The sequence below is a fragment of the Phyllostomus discolor genome, chromosome 6 (genome assembly GCF_004126475.2).
Source record: "Phyllostomus discolor isolate MPI-MPIP mPhyDis1 chromosome 6, mPhyDis1.pri.v3, whole genome shotgun sequence".
In the NCBI taxonomy this organism is placed as follows: Eukaryota; Metazoa; Chordata; class Mammalia; order Chiroptera; family Phyllostomidae; genus Phyllostomus; species Phyllostomus discolor.
This window is the reverse complement of record NC_040908.2, coordinates 167334080-167354670: the sequence shown is the minus strand read 5'-3', so window position 1 is coordinate 167354670 and position 20591 is coordinate 167334080. Positions and strand designations below refer to the sequence as shown.

The 20591-nt window shown below is 67.1% G+C and overlaps 2 protein-coding genes across 6 annotated transcripts in view; one reads left to right on the top strand and one right to left on the bottom strand.

Moving 5' to 3' along the window:
* CHKA (choline kinase alpha) overlaps positions 1-7182 on the top strand; it is a 33455-nt gene extending 26273 nt beyond the window's left edge. For all 4 annotated transcript variants that reach the window (XM_036029787.1, XM_028516238.2, XM_028516237.2 and 1 more), the window contains 8 exons: positions 361-494; positions 791-895; positions 1628-1686; positions 2872-2959; positions 3473-3581; positions 4554-4660; positions 6309-6390; positions 6955-7182. In XM_036029787.1, coding sequence (XP_035885680.1) covers positions 361-494; positions 791-895; positions 1628-1686; positions 2872-2959; positions 3473-3581; positions 4554-4660; positions 6309-6390; positions 6955-7014 — 744 coding nt within the window. In that variant the 3' untranslated portion in view covers positions 7015-7182. The remainder of the gene's footprint in view (positions 1-360; positions 495-790; positions 896-1627; positions 1687-2871; positions 2960-3472; positions 3582-4553; positions 4661-6308; positions 6391-6954) is intronic.
* A 2595-nt stretch (positions 7183-9777) lies between these two features.
* Positions 9778-19617, bottom strand: TCIRG1 (T cell immune regulator 1, ATPase H+ transporting V0 subunit a3). Of its 2 annotated transcripts, none has more exons than XM_028517588.2 (20): positions 19502-19617; positions 17226-17346; positions 16792-16870; positions 15479-15699; positions 15305-15390; positions 14833-14959; positions 14656-14738; positions 14393-14486; positions 14088-14300; positions 13275-13419; positions 12617-12756; positions 12374-12531; positions 12181-12271; positions 11620-11738; positions 11303-11516; positions 10898-11026; positions 10659-10763; positions 10451-10568; positions 10054-10231; positions 9778-9943 (listed from the first exon to the last, which is right to left on the bottom strand). In XM_028517588.2, exons 2-20 carry the CDS (start codon positions 17340-17342, stop codon positions 9865-9867), a joined length of 2496 nt encoding a protein of 831 aa, XP_028373389.1. In that variant the 5' UTR covers positions 17343-17346; positions 19502-19617; the 3' UTR covers positions 9778-9864. The 2 variants fall into 2 exon arrangements, with proteins under 2 accessions (XP_028373389.1, XP_035885679.1); XM_036029786.1 differs by lacking the exon at positions 19502-19617 and adding an exon at positions 17953-18248.
* Positions 19618-20591: the final 974 nt, after the last annotated feature.

The following is a 20591-nucleotide window of genomic DNA, read 5'->3' as shown; positions in this document are numbered from 1 at the left end:
TGTCCCCGCTGACGAGGGCTGGAGGCCCGGAGTGTTGGCCGCGGACGCGCTCAGCCACTTCCTGTGCTAGAGGCAGAGGGAGCCGAGGGCAGAGGCACCGACCGATGTGCAGCCGCTTTCTCCCGATTAAAGGGTTCGAGGCGAAGTTAGCGCTGGAGGGTGGCCAGCCCCTCACTAGGAGGTGCCCTGGCAGTTGCCGGGTCGCCATCTGCGGGCACAGGGCCGTTCTTGAGGGAATTTCATGCACTGGCCCGAGACGCAGGTGCCCCACAAAGCCTGGCGTTTCGTTCTCAAAGGCGGTGCGAGCTCCCCCTTCCTCGGTCACCTGGGTAAACGCCACTTCTGACCCTCTGATTTCAGAGCCGGCGATTAGACACCCAAGAATTAAGTTTGCCGGCTATTTCTGCAGAAATCGCTGAGAAAATGGCCACATTTCATGGGATGAAGATGCCATTCAATAAGGAACCAAAATGGCTTTTTGGAACAATGGAAAAGTAAGTGGTCAGCCCGTCGGCTCTCACTCACTTCTGTGTGGGTGGCCCCCGGGCGCGGGGCGAGGGCCCCTGTGGGAAGGCCCCTGGGATCTGCTGGAGCGTGGGTGGGCGGAGTCTGCCCCGTGGCCGGGTCTGTGTGGCACGTGAGGTCAGCCCCTGAACCGGGAAGGGGGGTACTGCAGACACGACCCCGTCACGGAGACCGGGAGCCCTGATTGCGTGGTTACATGTGACTTGAGCCCCAGGACAAGCCGCCACGAATTGAGTGATGCTCTCGTGCCCTCCTTCTCTGCAAGGTACTTAAATCAGGTGCTGAGAATTAAATTCACCGGGGAAACCAAGATGAAGCAGCTGCACAGACTCCTCAGCTACAACCTGCCCTTGGAGCTGAAAAACCTGCGGTGAGTGCTTGCTTCCGTTTCGGACTTGGAACGTACATCTGTCTGAAGCTTTAAACGTTATCAGTCGCTAAAACGTTATCAGTTACCACTTCCTGAGCGTGGCCTCAGGTCTGGCGTTGATGGTGGCTCTGCGGGACGGGTTCAGACAGTGGGCTTTGTCACCTGGAGTTGGTTTCACACGAGTGACGTGGCTTTTGGGTACCCCACAAAGGGTTCGTGGCTGGGTGCGGTTGCATGGGGGCGATCGGGGACTGGGACAGCAGGTTTCTTCTGAAACAAAACCAAACTGGCCTGCTGGGCGGAGACAGAGCCCAGACGTTCTTCGGGAGCTTCCGTTGTATCGAGGCAGACGGGACCGGGTGGACACACACAGTCACGTCGAGCTAGGGCAGGTGCTGCGAAGGAAACCAGGGGACAGAGTGGGTTGACACAGAGGATGTGTTCTGGCCGGTGCTCGGAGCTGGCCCCTGGAGTGTGGGGGCCACGGGCCAAGCGGCAGCTGTGTGGGGGTCCCCCAGGAGAGGAGCGGGGAGCAGAGCCGGAGCACCGGTCCTGCCGCCCGCACTCGGGCCTGCCCGTGGATGTCAGGGTTTCCACGGCCCACGGGACAGATGCCGGTCCAAGCTGCAGGCCACCTTGGTGTGCCAGCGGTGCAGGGCAAACCGGGAACACAGGGCTGTCTGAGCTGGAGTCTCCCGGGCTTGGTGAGTGACGGCGGCCCCTCCTTTCCAGGTCCTTGCTGGAGTCCACTCCGTCCCCGGTCGTGTTCTGTCACAACGACTGTCAGGAAGGTAAGAGCTGCTGCCCCTGGCGCATGCGCGCGGAGAGGCGGCCTCCGGGTGCGGCGGGTGCAGGGCCCCAGGGAGGGGGAGGGGCAGGGGCATGACGGACCACAGCGGGGCACGAAGTTCTGCGTAACTCTGAGAGAAAGAGGGCGAGTTTCACACAGACCAACGGGAAAGTCTCCAGGGTGCAGTAAAAGACAAAGGCACGTTTTAGGAAAACATGTAGGGTGTGGTCCCATTTCTGTAAAGAACTGTACTCATAGCGGGAATCAGAATATCCGACAAACCGGGAGCTGGGGGGGGCCTTAACCTCCCGAAGGCACCCGCTGCTCCGCTTTCGGTGCCTTTCTGGCCCCGCCTCCGGGTCATGCTGGGGCCCCGCCCTCTGCAGTGAGCTGCACTGGCTGGGCGGGCTGGCGTGCAGGGTGTAGACACGCGGGCCGGTTTTGTGGGTGAGGGAGGTCCGATGGCCAGTGCTGGTGGGCGTGTGGGGAGGAGGGGGGCGGCGTGAGCGAGGTGTGCCTTAGTTACCGAGTTCTGCCCCGGGGCGGGCGCGTCTGCCTCCACTTCCCGTCGCAGCCACGGGCAGCAGGAGGCGTGTGCTCAGCAGCCTGGACACAGCACCCCCACCCCCCCCACACATCCCTGGAGGGGGAGTGGCCAGTAAGAGAGCCCAGGTGGGCCCTGCTGGGGCCCACTGGCTCCCGGGGGCCGAGATGCTGAACCCTGTGTGGATTAGGGGGTGAGGTGGGGGCGGTCCCAGCACGCAGGCCCGAGGGGTCAGTGTGGGGCCAGTTTACCTTGGCCCGGAATTCAGCCCTAAAGGAAAGGGGTTGTTGGAACACTGCCTGTGGTCTCCTTGGGAAGAAGACCCAGCGAGGGCAGAGCCCGGTGGTGGCTGACCTCGCCCCTGGCACCTCACTGGGAGGACGCCGGAACCCAGCTTCCCAGCATGCCCACCTGGGGGCTGCCAGGGTGCCAGGGCAGCCAGAGCTCCGGTGTGCCGTAGGGGCGTTTCCCTGGTGCCCTCTGGGGCTGCCGACAGCAGGGGGGACCCGGGGCCGGTCCCCCGGGACAGTGCCAGCCAGGACGGCTGCCATCCCCACTCGCCGGCTGTGCTGTCCGGGACCGGGGTCTTCGAGCACTAAACCTGCCCAGAGGGAGCCTCATGGCACACGCACCTTTCTGCAGGTAACATCTTACTGCTGGAAGGGAGGGAGAAGTCTGAGAACCAGAAACTGATGCTCATCGACTTCGAGTACAGCAGTTACAACTACAGGTAGTGTGTCCGAGTGTTTTTACTTCCACACGGTTTTGCCTGGGCACGCCTGCGAAACAGTCTCGGGGGAAGTGGGTGACAGGACCGTTCCAAGTTAAAGTTTCTTCTGGAAACCAGCGCTCTTTGTGCCTGCGCCCACGATGGCCGAGTGGGCGGCACAGCCCGTCCTTGGCTTCTGCTGGAGGGAGCAGGGCTGTGCGTGACCGGAATCCAGAGCCAGGCACCTTTCCCTGGGCCCACAGCTGGTTTCCTGTCGTGAAAGCACTGAGCGCAGGAGAGTGCTCTCGGGAGAGCCGGGTGGCAGTTCGGGTGGCGCTTCGCTGCTTCTCTTGGCTGATATCACAGCCCCGTTGGCTGTCCCTGTCCCCGTCCCTGAGGCAGGGCTCCGCTGGGGCCTCAGGGCGTCCAGCTTGTTGCCGTGAGGGGTGCTCCTGACCCAGCCTTTCTTTCTGTGAACGGGGCCTCCCGGTGGGCAGGTCACCCCATTCTCTGCACGTGTTGCCTCTCTTCCAGGGGATTCGACATCGGGAACCATTTCTGCGAGTGGATGTACGACTACACCTACGAGAAGTACCCCTTCTTCAGGGCGGACACCCTGCGGTTCCCCACGAGGAGGCAGCAGGTGGGCGCCGGGGGTCCCCGGGTCACTGTCACGCAGTTGGTGTGGCTGCGTTTGCGTTTTCAAAGATGTCCTTCTCAAACGGTGAATGGTTAGGCAAACCCTTTTGCTTTGAATGTGTTTTTTGTTTGTTTCTTAAGTGTAGACAAATGCAGACAAAAATCAGACTGGATTTTTGAGTCCGGCTCTGCCAGAGGGGAGGGCGGCCTCCTGTGTCGTTCCCCCTCGTTTCTCCGAAACGCGCAGCCCCTGCCCTTTGGCTGTCCCTGTACTCCCGTCGGCGTCCCGCCGTGCACAGAGAAGGGCTCCCGGCCTCCTCGTTCACGTGCGGACTAAACGTGGGGAGCCCGGGACGACCCTAGGTAGACTGTGTCGCCTCTAAACCAGAGTTAGATGTTGCCACTTCGTGAGCTCGAGTGGGTAAAAACCGCGGCATCTTGGCTGGGGGCTCCATTCCGGGGCGGGGGCGCGTCAGGAGGCCCTTGAGAGGCGTGCGGGCCAAGGGCCACTCAGGTCGGCCAGGAGTGCAGCCGGCACAAAGTTGTGACCTGAAACGTGTGGGGTTTCCTGTGTGGTGACGAGTCCTGGTGTGTCTGCTGTGTGGCCCGAGACCACAGCTCCTCTTCTGGTGCGTCGCAGAGACTCCCGGAGAGGGGGCGCCGCTGCCCTGGGGCCCGGCGGTGCCGGGGTGGGCTTAGCCTGCTGTAGGGTCGCACAGTGCAGAGCGTGGATACGGTTTAGAATGAAAAAGCCGTGCCAGCTAAATGACTTCCTCCAGAAGAAGCCCTAGGTGCCTGCACCTGCCGCCTCAGCCCCGCGGCCCCGAGCCGCCAGAACTCTGACGCCCCCTGGTGACCGCTCCAGACGAGGGCCCCCTGTGCGCGGGCCCCTCTGCCCAACCCAGGCATGTGTTTTACACGGCGACTGTCGCTGACCCTCACCGGTCCTTCCTTTGTTTTTGTTTTTGTTTTTTAGCTCCATTTTATTTCCAGTTACTTGGCCGCATTCCCGAGTGAATCTGAAAACCTCAGTAATGAAGAAAAGGCCGCTATGGAAGAAGAAATGCTGATGGAAGTCAACAGGTAACGTGTCTCCTTCGCTGACCTGGGGAAAGACAGCCGGCCTCTGTCACAGGCGGCAAGCCCAAGGCCCGCGGCCGAATGCGGCCCCCCGCCTGGCTTTATCCGGCCCGGCACCTCCTTCCTGCCCGGCGGCAGCGCCAGGCTCTCGCTCAGCTGCTACGGAGTGGTTACACGTGTGCAGTCCTGAGGTTCCTTCCGGCCCTTCGCGGGCAGCTCGCTGACCCTGGCCACGAGGAGTGTGGCGCCCTGCTCCACGCAGAGGGCGGTGGGGTCGCCTCCTGGCTGCGGAGTGAGTGTTCTAGGAGCACTCGGTAGCTGCGTGCGCCCCAGGACCTGGGCTCCGTGCAGACCGTGCTGGCGCGTCTCTGCGGCTGAGTGCGCCCCGGCATCTGCAGGCAGGCGGGGAGAGCGGGGTCTGCACGTGGAGGTCGCACGGCGGCGCAGTTGCCTGAGGTTCTGCCCCTGTGCCCTGTGCGTGGGACTCGCTGCGCGGGCTGCTGCCCGGGCCCGCACCCTGGTCTCCGATGCGCGTGGACTGGCGGGCGCCATCTGACAAGGAGTCTCCTAGAAAAGACTGAAAATGTATCTGCTGGTGCTGAGTCCTGTCCTTCATCAGCTCTCAAAGCGGGGCTTGGAGACTTTCAGGCCCCATGAAGGGCCAGGCCTGAGTTACTGAGGGTCTGGGGGGTCTCCTGGGAGACTCTTTGGTGTAAGGAACTGTGGCCCACCTTGTTCTGGCTGCGCCGGTTCGTGCAGCAGCCCCTGTGGTCCGGAGAGAGGGGGCGGGGGGGGGGGGGGGAGACATCCACACGTGAGCGCGGTGGTGATGGGCTGCCTCCGTGCGCGTCCCGACCGGAGTGTGAACCTGCCGCCAGCCGCTGAGCAGCCGCACCAGTCAGGGCGCTTGGTGGTCCTCCGACACCTCCACACCGCTCCCCAAGTGTGCGGCCCGGGCCCCACCTGCAGCGCAGCCGGGAGGGGCCGGAAGCAGGCAGAGGAGGCCCACACGGAGGGGGCGGCGGTGGTGGTCAGGCACTGCCGGGAAGGGGGGCGGGAGCGGGCAGGAGGCTGGAGTGCTCGTCCGGGATTAGAGCCTTTCTTCCATCGCCAGGAGCCCAGAGGTGTGAACGCAGGGAAGGCGGTGAACGTGGTGGCACGGGCGTGGGGCAGCCTAGAGCGCGGCCGGCCCACCCTGTCCTGTGCCTGGTTTCTCGGCCCTGCGGGGGCAGGGAGGGACGCCCGCCCGCCTGCCTGCCTCGGGGACGGCAGCTCCTGCTGGAGGCCCGCGTCTCCCCCCTGGGCCGGTGCGCATGGCAGGTGCTGGTGCTGCGCCCTCCCTCACCCGGGCACGGGGGTCTCTGTAGCCCAGGCTTCGCTGGCTCAGCCGCTGCGGCCTCACGTGCACCCTGTGACCGCAGGTCTGTGTGCCAGGGACAGGCGGTGGGCGTGCCCGCACCTGCCCGAGGCGGGGAGAGAATGGTGGTGGCACAGCGCTGGGGGCCCCAGCCCCGCTGAGCCTGCCCAGGCGGGCACCTGGCGGCCAGACGGGTCTGAACGAGGTGGAGTGTCTGTCCAGCAGGAGTGACCGCTGGTCCTCTGGTGGGGGCTGCGCAAGTATTCACGTGGTCCCCTGCTTCTGTAATTACAGGTTTGCCCTTGCGTCCCATTTCTTCTGGGGACTTTGGTCCATCGTACAGGCCAAGATCTCATCCATTGAATTTGGATACATGGTAGGTGTGTGGGGTGTGGTTCCTCCGTTCTCTGGGGGAAGGGCTGCAGTGTGTGTGGGTGCTCGGTGACAAAACAGGGTTCCTCAGACAGGGCTGCCAGTCCCCACGGGAACCCAAACCAGGGCGCCGGGAGCTGCGGGACAAGGGCCGCATCGCCGAAGGCACTCTGGCTGACCCCGTGTCTGCCCGTGCCGGCCACCCGCCCTCCCAGGACCAGCAGGCCGCCTCCCCCGCGTCCGCAGGGGGCCATGTGGGCCTGTGCTCCCGAGGGGGCTGTGGAGACGCGGACGCGAGAGGCCCAGCCCCCCCTCGGGCTCCGCCGACACGGGGACGCCGAGGGCGGCACGCAGGGGTGTGCGGGTCACTTGCTCCCAGTCCGTGCACTCTGGCCCCCGGCGCCCAGCGCAGGGGTGGGAGCTGGTGCTGACGGGGCTGGACGCCCTCCTGCAGGCAGCCCTCAGCCGGCGGGGCAGAGCCGTACCACGCTGTCGGCCGCCTGGGTGGGACCGGGCCGGGGTCGGGGTGGCGGCAGCCCTGGGTGACAGCGGTTCCTTGTGTCCCCAGGAATACGCCCAAGCGCGGTTCGACGCCTATTTCGACCAGAAGAGGAAGCTGGGGGTGTGACGGCCAGGAGGACTCCCTGCACTCCATCCCGGGTCGCGCAGGGCGGCCGGGCCGGCAGGCCTCCGCTGCGGCTGCTGTCCCTGCGGCAAGGAGCCGGGGCGTCTCGCTGCCGCACGCAGACGTGTATGATACGAAAGACTGTATTAAAATTGAGTAACATTTATTTCATATCTCGTTCTACGATTTCACTAGGCCTCTGGCACCAGCTCGGCAGCAGAAACAGTGCGATAGTGCAATAGTGCGGTAGCCCGGGCCCCTGCCGCCCGGGGCGGGCCGGGCCAGCCGGCCTGCGAGCGCGGAGCTCCTGGCCGACGCTGGTCTCTGCGGGACGTGAACGGGCCTGCCGCCGAGCGCCCAGCCGGCTCTCTGTAGGAGGCCATGCGTGCAGACCCCGTCGCTCCCGAGGGTGGCGGGGGACGGACGGACGGTGACGCTGCTGGTGGCCGCCCCGCAGTCTCTGGAAGCTGCTCTTTCACCCTTTGGTCCAATGGCTGCCGTCTCCATGCTGTGAAGGTTGCTCCCGGGGGGGGCCCGGGGCGAGCTCCGTTGTGCCAGCGCTTTGGTCCCTCTGCCACACCCCCCCACCCCCCCACTGGATGTGCTTTACCGACCCGGGCCTTAGCCCATGGCTGGGGCGGGGCTGCACAGACAGCCACCCCCCCCCCCCCCCACACCGTCTGCCTTCCCCGAGCAGAGGAAGGCTCCGTCTCCCGCTCTGCGGCCCTTTCCCCCCCGAGACTCCGCCCAGCCTGGAGCTGGCCGTCGTGTGGCAGGGCTGGCTGCCCCCCCGGGGCCCCTGCCCTCACCCTGACACCCCGACGTCATCCCGGTGGGAACCGGCAGCCTGTGACCCGAGGGGGCGTGGATAGCGTGTAGCTGTGAAACTCGTTCATGTTAACTGTCCTTGGGATGAATGCCTTTTCTAAGAAACCTGAAATCCTACTTGAGCTGTTCTGTGCGTACGTTCTGCCACCACAGAGACTGTACCATGCGATCAGTGGAAAAATAAAAACCATCGTCAGCTGTCACCCGTGGCTGTGTCCTGAGTCGTGCCAAGCGTGGCCGCCGTGCGCAGTGGTGGGGCGGCAGGGCCAGGGCCTGGAGGGGTGGGGGGGGACGGGACGGTGTGTGCCCCAGCCTTCTCCTGTGGAACGTTCCCCCGTGGACATTCAGTGTTTAACCAGGTGTGTGTGTGGACGTCCGAGCAGTGGGACTGAGCTGTAAATGACACTGGGCTCCGGCTTCACACAGAGCCGCCAGTCCCCCCTGTGCCCACAAGGCGGGGCGGCCATCCCTCGCCGCCTCGCCCCTGCCCCAGCCTGCCTTCTCCTCAGAACACCAGGCGGCTAGCTGTCTCGCCCACCGGGGTGCGCTGGGGCCCGGCCTGCGGTGGTGGGCTCCCCCCGCCCGCCCGTGCCCGGCTCGCGGCCGCTCCCGAGACCCCCACAAGTACCCCCCGGCCCGGCACTCTTCATCCGAGTGCACGGCTTTTCCCGAAACTCGGGTCTGTTCTCTCAGTTCCCTCCCGCGTTAGACTGAGGAGGGGCCGGGCCTGTCCCTGTGTCCGCTGATGACCTCCACACCCCAGACCCCTGCCACACTCACCGCAGAGCCTCTGCGTACGTCCCACCGCACCCAGGCTCCTCCCACTGGCCGCCCACCCGCCGCGCGTCAGCCGAGGCAGGGCCAGCGGGCCAGGGTCTCCCTGGGAGCACACCTGCCTCCTCACAGAACACCACGAGCTGCTCACAGCCTCTGTCACCCCCCTCCGCCCCCGCAGCTCTGCTCCCAGGAAGGTGTGAGGTTTGGGGCCTGGGTCGAGCCCACCAGGTTCCCCGCAGCCCCCGGGGTCCGTGCACCAGCTTCTGAGGTTCCGCGCCAGGCTCTGACATCGTTTCTCAGAGCCAAGTCCGCCAGGCCTGTGGGGCTGCCTGGCCTCTGGGCGCCTCGAGGGACAGCCCCCTCCCGGCCGCTGGCCAGCTCAGAGCCACAGTGATGGGGGCTGGGCCCCTTGGCTCGCTGTGCCCAGGGCGTCCAGCCTCAGGGAGGCCTTTGTTCTGGGGGTTTCCCTCTGGAGAGAGCCAGGCCTCCGAATAGCATTGGCTCCGCCTCCCGGCGGGCGGTGGGACCCAGGCCGGAAAACTCCAGGACACCACCCCCAGCCCCAGCAGAGGGAGGGCGGCGTCAGGGCAGCCGGACTGCATGCCCAGGGAGGTAGCAGAGGCCGTGGCCTCCCATGACCGACCACGAGGCCGGGCCCTGGGTCCCGCTCGGCCCTCTTCCCGACCTCACAGCTGCCCTCTCTGCCGGATGGTGGCCGCCGGTGTACCAACGCCGCCACGGCTCACCCCGTGCAGAGCGTCCCAGGCTGCTCTCCGAGCGAGGGCATTGCGTGCCTGAGGCCGCCACCAGCAGCACGAGGGATGGGACTGTGGCCAGTTCACGCCAGGTGCCGCCCTCCCCACCCAGGGCGTCTGGGACGTGTTCGAGCAGCCAGTCCACACACCGCCAGGGGCAGAGGCCGCTCTCTGGGGCCCTGCCGGGAACGCCCCTCCCCCGTCCTGCCCCCCCGAGAGTTGGGGACTGTCGCAGGTGTGCCCGTGGGTCCTCCCTCCTCGACAGCTTGAGGCCCCAGGTCCTGGGCTGGTGCCTGCCACCCTGCTGGGTTGCAAAGGAGGCCGTGAGGGACAGGCACCCAGAGACAGGCACCGAGGCTGCCTGCAGCCCAGGGCCCCGCCGCAGCAGCCTCCCCGCCCCCGCCGTCCAGACAGGACCCAGACACAGTCCTGGGTCTCTGCTCTTTATTCCGTTCCCACTTCAGTCAGGCAGCCGGGCCGGGCACGGGCAAGGCTACTCATCCTCCACGGCGAAGGTGAAGGGGTTCAGCTTGTAGCCGGTGCCCGAGTAGAACTTGTTCTGGAACTCCACCCTGGGGTGAAGGGAGGGTGCCGGTGAGGGGTGGGGGCCCCGCCCCCTGCCCCCTGCCCCCTGCCCCTGCCACACGGGCCACCAGCCTCCCCCGGCCGCCTGGCCGCTCACCAGTGCAGCCGCAGCGCGTGCAGGAAGGCCGAGAGCCCCTCCATCACCAGCAGGATGGCCACGGTCAACACGGCAAAGGCGGCGAAGATGGGGACCAGCACCACGGCCGTCACGCCTATCTCTCGGCCCCTGCCCAGGCCCACACGCATCACCATGGCCCACAGCACCTCCGACAGCTCTGTGGGTGAAGGGGGAGCAGTGGGGACCCGGGGCCGGGGCCTCCCACACAGTCCCCTCAGCAGCCCGAAACCTCCTCGGAGGTCCCCACGTCACAGAGGGGGACCCTGGGGCCCGCCCAGGCTGCCCGCCCAGGCTGCCCAGCCGGCCAGCAGCTGTGCGGTGTGGGCTGGAGCCAGGACCTGGCCGTGGCAGGCCACCCACCACGCAGGTCACTCACGGGCATGGGCCAGGCTCAGGGCCCAGAGCCGCAGGTAGGAGGCCGTGTTGGAGATGCAGCCCAGGCAGAACTCGATGGTGTGGATGGCCTGGTGCATGAGCACCTCAGAGAGAGCAAACTGGGGAGGGCACGGGAGGGGGGAGGCGGCGGTGAGGGGCGAGCCAGGCCGGCCGGCCGCCACCCTCTCCCGGGGAGGCACCACACCCACCTCGGCCTCCTCGTGGTCCCCTGAGCACCCCGCCTTCTCCTCGTCAGAGCCCCAGCCGGCCACGGACGGGTCCCCCGAGTCCAGAAGCCCCGTCTTGCCCTCGTCCTAGGAACAGGGAGCGGGCAGCATGAGCAGCCCAGCCGCGGACGGGCCGTGCGGCCCCTGGCCGCTGCCTGCGCACCAGGGGGGGGCGTGGAGCAGGCCCGGGGTGTCGTGGGCTGGCAGGGGCGCCCCCCTACCTGCAGCTGGCCAGCGTGCCTCCTCTTCAGGTGACGCCGGTGCTTCCAGTGGAGGAACAGGGGCGTGCCGAGCAGCAGGACGGGCACCGTGGCCAGGGCCAGGACCACCAGTGCGGACTGCACCGCCTCCTGCAGGGGCGGGGGCTCGGGTCAGGGAGCCCCTGCGGGCCGCACGCCCGGCTCCACCAGCAGGGCCCCCAGGAGCCCCGCACAGTATGGCGAGGTAGTCCTCCCAGAGAAGGGGCCGCAGAACCCCGGGACCCTTCGTGTGCCCCCCCACCCCACGCCGGGGGCCTCCTGCTGCCCAGGCCCTGGACCTCCGTGTCTCTCCGCCTCGGGCCTGCACCCCTGCCTCTCAGGTGAGGACCCGGCAGCTCTGAGCGGCCGGGTGACTGGGGGGCCCACCTGCCCAGGGAAGAGCGGCCGGTTGGTGGGGCTGCGGGAGAAGAGAAACATGTTGATGAAGTGGATGAGGATGCTGGGGGCGGAGGTGGCGCCGGCCACCGACACTCGCAGCCACTTGTAGCAGATCAGGAAGACCAGGTAGCCGAACAGGCCCAGGAGGAAGATGAGCTCGGGCAGCGTCTCCAGCAGCAGCCGGTGCCACTGGCCGAAGTGCCTGGGGCGGGAGGGGCGGGAGGGCCGGGTCAGCACAGCACAGCACAGTGCCCCGGCCCCGCGGCCCCCGCAGCCCCCGCCCCCACCGGAGCCCGGGCCCTCACACATGGTTGAAGACTCCCAGGACCACCCCAAAGGCCATGTGGGTGACCCCCAGGATGACCGACATCTTCATCTTGAAGGAGTTGAGGAAGCTCAGGTGGTTGACAGCCAGGCTCCAGATCTGGGGGGGCGAGGGGCGCGGGTGTCATGCAAGGGCCTCCGAGAGAGCCCCTCCTCACTCTCATCAGCCTGTTTGTCCCCTTTGGGCCTCGGCACCATCTGCCCCCGCCCCCCATCCCCGAGAGGCCGCAGGAGCTGCTGGTTAAGCACAGACCCAACCCCGGCTCTTCCCACCTGGGTCCCCTTGGGCACGGAACCCCGTCAAAAGGGAACAGTGCTAATGGGCGGGGGGGGGGGGGGGGGGCTGTCACGTGAGTGACATGTAAGGCCGCTGCACACTGAGGTCTCAGAACAGCGCCTGGCACAGGGGGCGCCACAGGGACCTCCTGCTGCCGCTGCCGCCGCCACCACGACACCCTCTCTGCCCTGTGCGGTGCTGCAGGGAGAGGCCGCGCCTCCCCCCCAGCGGCCTGCGGCACCCAGGGCCAGCCACCTGGACTCACAGGGTCGATGCCGAAGGGGTACGGTCCCAGGAAGACGCCGGTAACGTTGGGGTCCAGGGCGAGCAGCGGGTGCTCCGCCAGGAACGTGTCGCTGTGGCAACAGCGGGCGGGGCGGTCAGGGCAGTCAGGGCAGCGGGGACCCGCGTGGGGGGATTGGGTGGGGGCGGGGGGCCACGGGGCGGGCAGGCCTCACCTCCAGCCGGACTGGTTGGCCATGGCGGCCACGCTCCAGCCCGAGGGGAAGATGGTGGTGGCGCGGCTGAAGCACTCGTTGTAGATGAAGCCGGTGTAGACGGAGAACAGGCCCATGAGCAGCAGCAGGTAGCGGCCGCTGAAGAAGGTCCGCCAGATCTGCGGGCGGCGGCCGTGAGGCGGGGCCGGGCCGGGCCACGCCCCCGCCGCCCGCCGCCCCGCCGGGCCCCCCACGCGCCCTCACCTCGTTCTTCGCGGACTTCACGGCCGGCCGGTCCTCAGCCAGCACCATGGCCAGGGCGAAGAGGAACATGAGCAGCCCGTGGCCCACGTCCCCGAACATGACAGCGAAGAGGAAGGGGAAGGTGATGATGGTGTAGGGCGCTGCGGGAGAGGGGCCTGCGGTCAGCCGGGACCCCGGCGCCGGACGCGCCTCTCCGTGCAAGGGGCCCCCCTGGGGGTGAGCGCACTTCCTCCAAAACACAGCGCGGCCCAACGGGACACGCCAGCGGTCTGGTCTCGCTTTGGCCCGAGGCCCGCCGTTTGCCACACCTGACGACTGTTCACCTTCCCAGCACCTCCCCGGGCCTCGTTCCCGTTTTACAGGTGAGACCACTGAGGCTCAGAGACGCCACGATGCTTGCTGGGGTGAGCGAGTCGCACCTCAAGCCCGGCCACTCTTCTGCAGAGGCTCCTCCCAGCGCTCAACCCCTCCGGCTCCCCTGTAAGCTTCATGGGGGCAGTGGGGGGGGCAGCTGGGATAAACACAGAGCCCCAAGAGTGTGGGAGTGCGGGAGCACGACGGGGAGCGCCCCTCCCCTCCGGAGGGCGGGGCCAGCCCAGCATAGACACCGCCCTCCCAGGCTTCCGCCCAAGCAGAGCCGGGGGCACTGAGCTCTCACCGGGGTTGACCTCCTGGTAGCGGCCCACGCCGTAGGCGTCCACGATGCCCTGGAAGCTGGTCGTGAAGCGGTTGGTGCGGATGAGCGTGGGGGGCATGTCCCGGCAGGGGATGCGGTGAACCACGGCGCTCACGCCCGCCTCCCTCTGAAGCGCCCAGCGCAGACAGACAGACAGAAAGATGAGACTGGTGGCAGGGCCTTCTGGGACTCTCAGACACCCCCCAGCAAGGCCCAGGTGTAGACACGGAGCGGCAGCGAGGGGGCTGGCTGGGCCAGCGCTGGGGGCCTGGGGGCAGCCCTCATACTCTGAACTGGGCTGACCAGCCCCACCTGCCCCCACTCAGGAGATCAGCGGAGGGCCAGCTGGACTCGAGGTGCTTGGGAAACAGAAGCCCACTCCGGCTGGTCTGGGTAGCCTGGGAGAGGAAGCCCCACTGCCACCTGTGAAGCACCCACGAGGCACGGGCGGCCTGTGGTGTGCTCACATCCCAGCAACCCCTGCAGGCAGGGGCATCGCGCCCACTTCACAGATGAGAAGCCCGAGGCTCCCTCCAGCCTGCGTGTTCACAGGGCCAGTGCCTGCAGAGTCTGGGTTTGAATGTGGTTTCTCACTTAACCGCAGCCGCCAGGGTGTAACGGCCCACCCCGGGAGGCTCTGGGAAGCCAGGGGGTGGTGGGCTTGCTGGGCCAGGGCCATGAGGACGAACTCCCCGAGGGCGGGGAGCCCTGGCGAAGGCGTGGCCCTGGGAACGGGTGGCATGTGGCGAGGCGACGCGGCTGCGGCTGGGAGCGGGGGAGGGCGGGGTGGCTCACCGAGCTCTCCAGCAGCGCCTGTTGCAGGGCGGGCAGGTCGCGGGAGGCGCACCAGGCCTCGGCGATAAGGCACTTGTGTGTGGCGCTCACGCTGCACTGGTTGAGGGCCAGGTACACGGCCTTCATCTTGCGGACCTGCACCTGCCAGGGGGGCAGCAGCTGCTGCACCCGGCCCAGCACCTGGCTCAGGAAGCGCTCCGTCTCCGCCAGGACCTGAAGCAGAGCGAGCGAGCGGTCAGGAGGAGAGGGCAGAGTTGGGGGGGGGTGGTGGCAGGGCCGGGGTCCTACAGGCCGAGGACGCCCACCTCCCCCAGCTCGTGGCTCTGCTGCCGCAGCTGCTGCAGGGCTCCTCGGCGGGCCTCCTCCTGCTCCTCGAACGGAAACACGTGGCAGCGGAAGCTGGTGGCGGGAACAGGCGTCATGAGGTGGGGCCCAGGGGGGTTCTGGGCTAGGCAGAGGCTGGAGGCTGAAGTTCGAAGGGCAGTGCGGGGGACAGGGCGGGCTCCCTGGAGGGGACAGCAGGGGCCCAGGTGCAAGGACACAGACGGCCAGACCCCAGGGGGCTCACCAGTCAGTGATCTTGCGAATCTTCTGCCCGATCTGCTCGCCCCAGTAGGAGATGAGGAAGGTCATCCACGTGGCAGGCTCGCCCTGCCGAGTGAGGCCCAGTTCACCTGGGAGTCCCGGCTCCACCCAGCGCGCGCCCCCAGCCTCGGTGCCCCCATGCCGTCTGCTCACTGCTCACCGTCACCGGGTCCTCCAGCGGCTGCTCCGTCTCCCTGAAGCTGGCGATGAGGAAGCCGCGGCAGGCCCTCCAGAGCAGGCGCTCCAGGGCGGCCGCCTTCTGGGGCTCCACGGCACCTGCCACGAAGCTGCCGGCCAGGCAGGGCTGGGTGGGGCTGCGCCTCCCTGCTCCTGCCCCTGCACCGCCCCAGCCAGGCCACCCCGGGGGCCAGGCCCCACCCAGGGCAGTCAGCCGGGGCGCACTGGCCCTGCCCCCAGGGAGAAGGCAAGAGCCCACCAGGCAGGGGCCCACCAGGCTGGGGAGAAATCCCCAGAAGCAAGGAACACTCGGGCCGGAGGGAGGAAGCAGGAGGTTGCAGGGCGAGGGAGAGCGCTGGGCAAGGAGTCTGCACCGGGCCCAGCCGGGCTGTCACTTGGGGCCTCTGGGGTTGACAGGACAGAGGGCAAAGGGCGTGAAGCTGCCCCTCACTCACTTGACCCTCAGGTCCTGGTGTGGCCCCCCAGGTGACTGGAGCAGGGGGGTCCTCTCTGAGGGACCGTCTGTGTGGGTGGCTGCCAACTGGGAGTGGAGAGGCGCCGTGAGCCCTGGCCCCGGCGGGGCCCGGCACCCTGCCCGCTCCCCTGCGCCGGCCTGAGCAGGAGCTGACCTGGGCGCCCTGGCCCTGGCCCAGCACAGCCGTGTGGAGCTGCAGCTCGTGCAGCCGGGCCCGCAGCGTCTGGTGGTTCTTCCGCACTTCCCGGAGCTCCTGGGCCAGGCGGTCAGTCTCCTCCTGGATGCGCAGCAGGTCTCGGGGCGGGGGCGCCGGCAGCCCAGCCTCAGGCTGGGGCAGTGTCAGCCCAGCCCGCCAAACCTCCTCCTGCAGGAACGCTGGGTGCAGAGGGATGGGTGTCAGGAGAGACCACCCCACCGTCTAATGGCCACTGTTAGCCAAGGGCTGGCTAATGCTGGGGGGTCCCAAGCGCTACCCCAGACTCCACCGGCCACCCCCTAATGGATTCACTGGGTCTGAGACCCCCAGGAAACGCCACGCCAGACCTCCATCCCCACAGCTCTGCGCCCCTCCCCTCTGAGCTCATCCAGCTGCTCTCCCTCTCCAGGCCCCTGGCCCCTGCCCAGCCCGGAGCTTGGCCCACAGCGGACTCGGCAGACTCGTGTCGCGGGGCCTGAGAGGAGAGCTGGAGTGGAGGCCCGCACAGTGCCTGCCGGCTACTTATACGTGATCAGTCAAACCATCAAACCATTACACGACATGCTCAATCCACCTGACCACCCGCCCGCCCGCCCGCCCGCCCGCAGGCTCCTCCTGGAGGGGCTGCCAGAGCTCTGGCCCAGGTCTGGGAAGGGACTGCTTCTCCCTGGGGCAGCTGGCCCTGGATCCCGGCCTCTGCCCACCCCGGTCCATCTGCAGCAGAGAGAACTGGCCATGCTTATGAGCCACAGCAGCGCCACCAGACACATTCCTGGGCCCTCACGCGGGATGCAAGGCCTTCTCCTAGCCAGCCCTGACCCAGGCCCTCCGCTCAGCTCCCCCAAGGCCGCTCTGTTCCCAAGAGTGGAGGGACTGCCCTGGCCTGTGTGGCTGTCGTTTGGGCGTCGTCCCACAAACCGAAAGGTTGCAGGTTTGATTCCTGGTCGGGGCTAATGCCTGGGCTGGGGTTTGGTCCCCAGTTAGGGCACACACAGAAGGCAACAGATCAATGTTTCTCTCTCACATCAATGTTTCTCTCTTTCTCTCCCCCCCACACCCTTCAAATCAATACGCATGTCCTCAGATGAGGATAAAAAAAAAAAGGCAAGGAGAGGTCATTCCCAGAGGCCCCAGCTTCCCTGTCCTGGCCCTGCAGGGCCCAGCCTGGACCTCCCTTCTCTGCCTTCCACCTGGGCGACCCCGACTCCCCTTCAGACCAAGCTCCTCCTCCAGGAAGTCCGCCTGGGATGTGGGCCTGGGGGCCAACTCACTGAAGATCTTCTCCAGCTCCTCACAGCGCCGAACGTCGACCACAAAGCGTCTCTGGAAGGCGCTCACCGAGGCGTTGAGCTGTGGGGGTTGGGTGGAGGGGCTCGTTTCCCGGGGCGGGGGCCAGGGAGGTCCCCACCCCCAGGCCCAGGCCCGACTCTCCGCAGGCTGTAGCTGCCTCCCCCCCCTCCAAAAGGTGCTATGCACACTGTGAACCTTCAGCTGGAGACAGACCAGACCCCAAGAGGAGCAGGGCAGGGCCCAGGAGGCCTGGCTGAACCCAGGCTGGGGCGGGGTGGCTCAGGGGAAGAAAGCCGCCTTCTTGAGGGCGGAGCGGGCAGAGGCTGAGGGAGTCGGAAAGGGCTGGCGGCCGGGGCCTGCCAGGTGGGACGCCCAAGGACGAGGCGCCCTCCCGCACCTTCCCGGCCCCACTCACGTCTCTGAACTCCACGAGGCCCAGCTCGCCCAGCTGGCTCACGCAGGTGTAGGCGGCCGCCGTGGGCAGGAAGAGCTGGACCAGGGACACCTCCTCGCTCCGGAACATGGAGCCCATGGTCCTGCGGGGCGGCCAGGGGGGGGGGGGGGGGGGCTCAGTCGGACACAGGCCGCAGGCAGGAACTCCATGCGCCTCGGCTCACATGATCCTGGAGGGTCTGGCAACCACCCCCATCTGACAGATGGGGAAACTGAGGCCCAGGAAGGCTTGACGGGGGGCTGATGGGCGAAGTAAGGAGCCTGGCCTGGCTAACCCCACAGCCTGACCCACAGCCCAACGTCAAGCTCTTGCCCAGCTGGCTCTTCTACCCCTGGTGGCTCCTGGTGACACCGGCTCTGCCCACACCTGGCCTCTGCCCCCATCGACCCTCCTCTGTGACCCACCCTCACCCTGATCCTGCTCAGCCCTGGAGCCCCAGGCCAAGGGTCGCCTCCAACAGCGGCGTCCTGGCTGCCACAGCCCTGGCTGGTGACTTAGCCCTTGTCTTTCTACCCCAGGGAACATCGGTGACAACTGACACCCGGGCTGGGGTCAGGCCTGTCTCCACGGGCAGCTGGAGCTCCCCTCCCTGGGGTGTCTGTGTGTGTGCCAAGGGGGTGGGCGTCTCCCCTGGGTTCCCAGGGACTCGGTGAGGGCATGCAGGGCGCTGACGAACAGGGGACCTTCCCCTGTGGCCTGGGCTGCCTGGTGGCAGCCGCTGTGGGTGCGGGTTGGAGCAGCCTTCCAGGTGTCGAAACCACTGAAAGTGAAACTGTAGACACTTTGAAATGGGCCGGAAGGGCCTGGCAGGGCCTTGCTCAAACGCCAACGGGGAGGAGGGGGGGCATGGTGGCCTCCAGTGGGCCCTGCACATGTCCCCCCCACAAGCCAGGGCTCTGTGGCCTCTGCTCTTGAACCCAGGCCCAGCCACTCTCCCTCTTGACACTCAGTTTCCTTAGCTCAAACTGGAGGAAGGAAGAGGAGACAGGCATGGGTTGGGGCGCCCCGACCAGGGTGAAGATCTGGCGCCGGCGTGCCTGGCCTGCGGCTTGGGTGGGCTGGGCTTGGGCCAGCTGGTTACTTCCTTCCCCCCCGGGCCTGGGTTACTTAAGTCTAAATCGGGAATTGCAGCCCCGTCCCCAGCTGGGGACAGGAGAGGATGCCCTGGAGGCAGCCTGAGGCTGTAGATGCTCCAGGCCTCGGACAGGGAAGGGTGTGTAGGAGGGGCCGCCCTCCTGGAGAGTCAGGGACCGGTGCTAGGAGCCCTGTCCAGGCTGGGGCTGGCTGTGTGACCCTGGGGAAATCTCTTGCCCTCTCTGAGCTTCCACCTCCTCTTTGGCTAAAAGAAACTTGGCCACCCCCAGCAGAGACAGGAGCTGGATGGGATGATGACAAAAGTGACCACAGGCCCCCAGGTAATCCCTGCCCCAGGCCACCTCATTTAAATCTGATAGGGCTGCTGCAGGGACAGGGCGCTGCAGCCTGTTTGCTGCCTGGCCCAGTGAGCCTTGCAGGGGTGGGGTCCAGGATCAGGTGGTCAGGAGGTGGCCAGGTCAGGCAGGACCAGGCCTGCTGAACATTTGGGAGTCCCAGGGCCAAACATGTGCTCAGGGGAGGACTGTTCTCTGCCCCGGGCACCCCAAAGAGTCGGGCTGGCCAAACGGCGGCTGTAGGGGTCTGGGGACCCCTGGGGTGCCGCAGCTGTGGCAAACACAGCCTGGTGGCCCTGACTCCCAGGGTCCTCGGGCCTGGGCACCTCCCTGGGTGGGACAAGCTATGGTGGGCACAGGAATGTAGGGGCCTGGCCAGGACCCCAGTCCTGTTCAAGGAACAGATGGAGGTGCCGGCCCTGTGGCCTTCAGGGCCCAGCCCACTCCTCCTCCTCCGTGCCCCTCTGCTCTTCCTGGTCCCCCCAGCCCCCGACACACGGTGGAGGGCTGCGCCGGAGGTCGCCCCACTCTGCTTCAGAATGCTGGGCTCTGGGGTCAGGATGAGCCCGCCTGCTGGAGCTGCCTCCAGCCCTGCTTCTTCCGCGTTGGCTGGGTCTCAGTTTGCCTCATCTGCAGAATCGGTCGCTCCCTCCCCGGGAGATGCAGCAGAGAAAATCTTGAGTGCCGCCAGGCCCGGCGGAGTTGGGCTCAGCAGTTGTTAGCAGCTGTGAACATCGATCCTCCTCCGCCTCCTCCCCGTCGCGCCCGGGGCCCCAGCGGGGCCTCAGCCCCGATGCGGGCACTCACCCCCAGGTCGGCCGCACGCGGCGGCGCTCGGCTCGCTCTGCGCTCTGCTCCGGGCTGTGTGATCCCCGCCTCAGCGGGCGCCCACACAACTCCTTCTTCCCCGCCAGCGGAACCGGGAGGGGCGGGGCCAATGAAGCCACGCCCGCTCCCCGCCCCGCCCCGCCCCCAGAGCGCCTGGGCTTTGACCGTGCCACGGGCTTCGCTTCCAGCCCGAGACTGGAAGAGCACTCGGGGCTGGGAGTGTGGGGGCCCTGAGACAAGAGCGGAGCCACTGACCAGTGCCAACTAGGCACGTCTTCACGGCTGGGCTGGGGAGGCACCGAGCCTAGGCCCGGCTTGGGGGCTAGGGAATGGAACCCCCACTACCTGAAGGGCTCGGTGGGCCTATGGCTGATGGGACCCCAACCCATACAGACCTGGAGCCCTGAATCTGCGTGGGGACCAAGCGCAGCATGCTCCCCACCCCCCAGACTTTTTCCAAGAGGCTGCATTACAGCCGGTCCTTACACCTTCCTTCCTCTGACCACCCAGGACAGGGCCCCGCAGGGCCCACACTCTGTATGTACCCTTGGGTGGGTGGCTGCCCCTCTCCTGCCTCTTCCCTCGACGGCAGCAGGACACGGAGGGGCAGGTCGTGGTCCTGTTGTTTCTCTCTGGCCCTCCAACCACCCGCGGCTGCTGGGCAATGCTGTGCACTTCACTGTCACTCCCCTGGCTGTCACTCCTGGTGTCCTTGCTCTGACTTAGCTCCAGGGGGTGCATCGTGTCCCAGCACCCCTGAACTGGGGCTCACAGCCATCCAGCTGCCTGCACTTCAGACAAACCGGGACCGTCCCTGCTGGGGACCGGAGGGACCAGGGCCCCTCGGCTCTGGTGCCCCTCGAACCCCGCACTGCCATGGCCTCTGAGGGGTGGGGGAGGTGAGCAGACGGAACCCCAGAATAGGGGCTGGAAACTGAGCCACAGCGGAGGTCGGCATCCAGGAAACACGGGGGACACGTTCCGGAAGGACACAGGGCTGTTTCCCAAGGGGACCGTCAACACAACCGGAGGAGCACCAGTGTGGGGGAGAGGGGTCGCAGGTCCACAC

Coding starts and splice junctions, on each gene's coding strand:
- TCIRG1 (XM_028517588.2), bottom strand. CDS start 17,342: ATGGGCTCCATGTTCCGGAGCGAGGAGGTGTCCCTGGTCCAGCTCTTC. Junction 15,700..16,791: donor GGAGCTGGAGAAGATCTTCA/GTGAGTTGGCCC, acceptor CTCTGCACCCAG/CGTTCCTGCAGGAGGAGGTT. Junction 10,764..10,897: donor GGCACGCTGGCCAGCTGCAG/GTAGGGGGGCGC, acceptor CCCTGTTCCTAG/GACGAGGGCAAGACGGGGCT.